This window comes from Hibiscus syriacus, unplaced genomic scaffold, assembly GCF_006381635.1.
Source record: "Hibiscus syriacus cultivar Baekdansim isolate YM2019G1 unplaced genomic scaffold, ASM638163v2 tig00116958_pilon, whole genome shotgun sequence".
Classification (NCBI taxonomy): Eukaryota; Viridiplantae; Streptophyta; class Magnoliopsida; order Malvales; family Malvaceae; genus Hibiscus; species Hibiscus syriacus.
In genome coordinates this window covers 988629-992892 of record NW_024063484.1, presented here as the reverse complement: position 1 = coordinate 992892, position 4264 = coordinate 988629, and the positions used below count along the sequence as shown (strand labels likewise).

The window sequence follows — 4264 nt, the reverse complement described above, 5'->3', positions numbered from 1 at the left end:
GCAAACACATACTTATATGAATTCATGCATTTTACTATTGGAAATAGACTTATTACAAGTCTTATTTTCCATTGAACATCATATACTAAATAATGTGCACTCACCTTAGCCTTGCTTGCTTTGATTCAATCCTAACTCTTCGATTGTTCCGTAACTCGTTTAGGCTTGATATCTACATAACATAAATTTCGAGACGATTTTCAGAAGCCTAAACCTTATAACTTGGTATTAATAACTTAGGCTAATTTAATAAACCGAAAATTCAATTTTCCTTTAGGAGTGTACCGATGCACTATGGGGTGCATCGGTACCAAAATAGCTTCGAAATTCCCATACATTGATGCACCCCTTAATGCATCGATGTACCTTCAAAATTGTCTTAGTACGTCGGTACAAACTCATAGTGCATCGATGCACCTGCCCAGAATAGGCTATTTCATCCGAAAATCATCAACACTTCACCCAAATTTTCATGTATAAAATCCTTATTATGCTACTAAATTCATCTATAACAACTTTAACCAATTCCTATCATTCCAACACCTTATAATCTTCCATATTTCATCCAAATTCTTAAGGCTAAGAATCATACCAAATTTTCTATGTTATCCAAACTTAATTCTAACACTTCTAACTTCTTATTATCATAGATGACAAGTCAAATTCATCCTCCAAATTCATTTAAGCCTTCTTATTCAAAATTTCACTTAAAACCCCATTTTCTTTAATATGTCATAACTCCTTTATCTTTTGATTTTAAGATAACTTAAGCTTTTCTTAAGCTTAGTTATCATCTAATGATCAAAACCCAACTTTTAATTCAACAAATAATCAACTAATTAAGAAACTCACCTTTGCTTGTATGCTCCACGGTGGAGAAGATAAGAAGATGAGAGAATTGTATGGAATTACAATGGATTCCACGTGGGATTCCCTTATCTTATAAGGGAAATAAAATCTTTCATGTCAAATGACCATTATGCCTTTTAATTCTTTTAATAATTGCTAACAACTTTCAGAAAATATCTCCATATAAATCATTGACCTATTCAACTATTCTACTTTTATCACCAAATTCTAAAATTTTATAATTTAGTCACTAACCCGATATTTGAGGATGTTACAATAACTTAAACCAAAACTAATAATCAATCTAAAGCAAAACATTTAAAATCAAGTGAACAATTTTGATGAAATTATAATTGGTTCATTTGATTGGTTTAGAAGGATATTTGGTGACACTTAGGTTTGGTATCGCAATAAAGCAGTTGTTAATTTTTATCACCACTTGCGAGTGATATATAAATATCATAAGATCCTTGCAATTGGTAAAAAATAAGTAGAAAAATGGAATGTTATTCTCTAAACATATATTATCTTGTAATTATTTTAGATTATTTAAGGAAAATGGAAAAATAATAATTTATTGAATAATTTTAATAATAAATGAGAATATTATTCTTTTTAAAAGATTCAAATTGAAATTTGAGTTAATTGTATCACATGTCTCTAATATATGATTCTCATTATAAATTTATCCCTAAACTTTTGAATATCATAATTTCATCCCAAATTATTACACTAATTTTAAATTAGTTCTTTAATTTCTGAACATTCCAATTTCATCCTCAAGCTACAACTTTCATTCTAAATTAGTCCCTAAACTTCTAAATCTTTCAATTTCATCCGTAACTTCATCCAAATATGTACTTAATTATCACCATATTTTAACCTAAAATTTAGTTTTTTTAAAACATATAATAGTATAATTTGGCCTAATGATTTTATTAACAGGGAATCTGATTAGTATATACATATAGTTTGGGATAAAATTAAAATGTTAAAAAAGTTGGGGACCAATTTAGAACAAATGATATAGTTGGGGATGAAAATAAAATGTTCAAAAGTTTGAAGACTAATTTAGAATTATAGTCATAGTAAAATAATGAAATTGAAATAATTAAAAGTTTAAAGATAAATTTAAAAAGAGAATAATAGTTTGAGAACATATAATGAAATTAACACTTTAAATATTTATATTTATAAGATATGTGTAAGTTACAATATATTAAAAAGAAATTGAACATATACTATTTTAAAATATTCAAACTAAAATAAAATTGAACATTAGCCAAACTCAACATGTTAAAGCTTTTTTTTTCTAATAGTATGAAGTGATTACAATAAAGTAGTAGTTATTCATAATTTTTTAATTATTGATAGCATACACTCTACAAAGATATATTCTTTAATCCGAAACTTTTAGAAAGAATAATACTCTCTTAGACCTCTAAAATTATTCGATGGATTCGTTAAATATTTTATTTTAAAACTAATTAAAATATTTAACGTGAAAGAGGAAGTTGTATAAATTTTAAGTTTATATTTTTTAAATAATAAAATTAATTTATTTTATTCAAACCAAAGCAACAAGACAAATAAATAACAGAAGAAAAAACAGAGCAAAGCAATAAGACAATAAATAAATTGACAACCAATATTTAACATATTTATTAATATTTTTGGTTACATGGTAAAAGCAACAATTAAAATGAAGTTAATAATTAACATGCAAATCTCTTGTGGAAAGTGAGAACAGTAAGAGCTATCAACGCAGTAAAAGCCAAGGAAGCCAACAAAGAAAGAACAATGGAGACAGCGACTTGGTCACAGAATTTGTCGAACACATTACACACTTTGTTCCATCGGACGTGAGAGTTGCCCTTGTAGCCCATCAGACCGATAGCCAAGGCGGCGCCGTTGGCCGAAAACAGCATTCCGACCATTAATATGTCGAATACTGCGATGATTTGAGCCAACCATACTGTGGCCTTACCGTTTCTACTTCCCAACATCATCAGTGTTGTTGAGATTGCAGCATATGAGCTTGCTATTATGTTTGACACCATCGAGTACCTAAAGCAACACAAATAACATATATTAGATTTACATTTAGAAATAATAAAAAAGTCAAATTATTGAGTGATATCATTGGTAAAAAATATTATACATTTTAGAGAATTTAAATTAGAACGGTTACATTTACTAAATATGTGTACATTATTTATAATTTGTAAAGAAAATATTATACTTTCTAGAGGATCTAAATTCGATCAATTATATCTATTGAATATATGTATAGTATCAATAATAAACATTCAAAACATATATTATATTTCAGGTTTTTCCTTTATGTTTCTTTTTCTAATAATTATGTTGTATGACAGAGAAACCTTAAGATAATTTAGAACGAATTTTAACCTAAAGTATTATCTTATCTAATCTAAAAAGTTAGACAATTGATAATACATTCGATTACCATAGTATATATTACATTATGATAGATTTTAATTTAAAATATTATCTTGTCTACACACTACTCTAAACAAGTAAATTGATAATAATTTCAATTGCTACTAAAAATATTATATATAAATATATTAGCGATAATTGTTTATGTTGCAATTAAAATAATTATGTCATTTATAAGATTTATTATTGAAAAATATAATATTTTCAATTTTAACTTAAATTATTATCAAATTTACTCTTAAAAGTTAGATATTTAATAAAAATTTCAATTATAATTTATTATATTCTTTTTCTTTTAACTTTTTCAGTTATAACTGATTTTTTTATTTTATATTAACCGGTTATATTTTAGACTCTTATTATTTTCTATTTTTGATTAGTTTATGATGAAGGGTTAATTGAGAGAAGAAGAATAAAATGCTTACACAAAGGCCGACAAATAATGCCACTTAGCTTGGGCAGCAACATTGATGGCAGGCAAAGTTGGAATAATCTGAATCGGAACGACCTTAGTCTGTTTATCAACACCGAGAACAATTGCCGACGCAACCGTCAGCAACAAAGCCACGGCCCTCAGTATCAAATCACAGTTACTCAATGTTCTGGGCATGCCCACCACCTGTTTGTTATGTGTCCCTGTAGTTCCATCGAAGCCGTTGCCGACCTTGTTTTTGCTCTGGCTCTCCATCTTCACAAAGTGTTTGTGGTGCGGAGGAAAATGGGGGGCATTAAATAGAGAAAAGTGGGTGGGAAAACATAGTGGTAGAGTCCAAGAGGTGAAAGGAAGCTGTGCAGAATTATGGCATTTATTGCGAGCTGTTGGTCTGCTTTGATGGACAAGTGTGGAAGAAACTAGTTCTTCTCATTCCATTTTCACACCTTGTTTTTCACTATATTTACTCTCTTCAATTTGTTTTTAGGGTAAACTAATGAAATCATCACTTTTGTTTCC

The 4264-nt window shown here is 28.1% G+C and overlaps 1 protein-coding gene across 1 annotated transcript; it reads right to left on the bottom strand.

Moving 5' to 3' along the window:
• Positions 1-2519: 2519 nt before the first annotated feature.
• LOC120189466 (CASP-like protein 1E1) lies at positions 2520-4032 on the bottom strand. The gene is made up of 2 exons (XM_039192745.1): positions 3738-4032; positions 2520-2916 (listed from the first exon to the last, which is right to left on the bottom strand). The coding sequence occupies exons 1-2, from the start codon at positions 3998-4000 to the stop codon at positions 2565-2567; spliced, it is 615 nt and encodes a 204-aa protein (XP_039048676.1). The 5' UTR covers positions 4001-4032; the 3' UTR covers positions 2520-2564.
• Between the last annotated feature and the right edge of the window lie 232 nt (positions 4033-4264).

Bases quoted from the DNA above. Each gene is read 5' to 3' on its own strand.
- LOC120189466 (XM_039192745.1), bottom strand. From the start codon at position 4,000: ATGGAGAGCCAGAGCAAAAACAAGGTCGGCAACGGCTTCGATGGAACT. The intron at 2,917-3,737 runs GTAAGCATTTTA...GTGTTGCTTTAG, and splicing joins CATTATTTGTCGGCCTTTGT to GTACTCGATGGTGTCAAACA.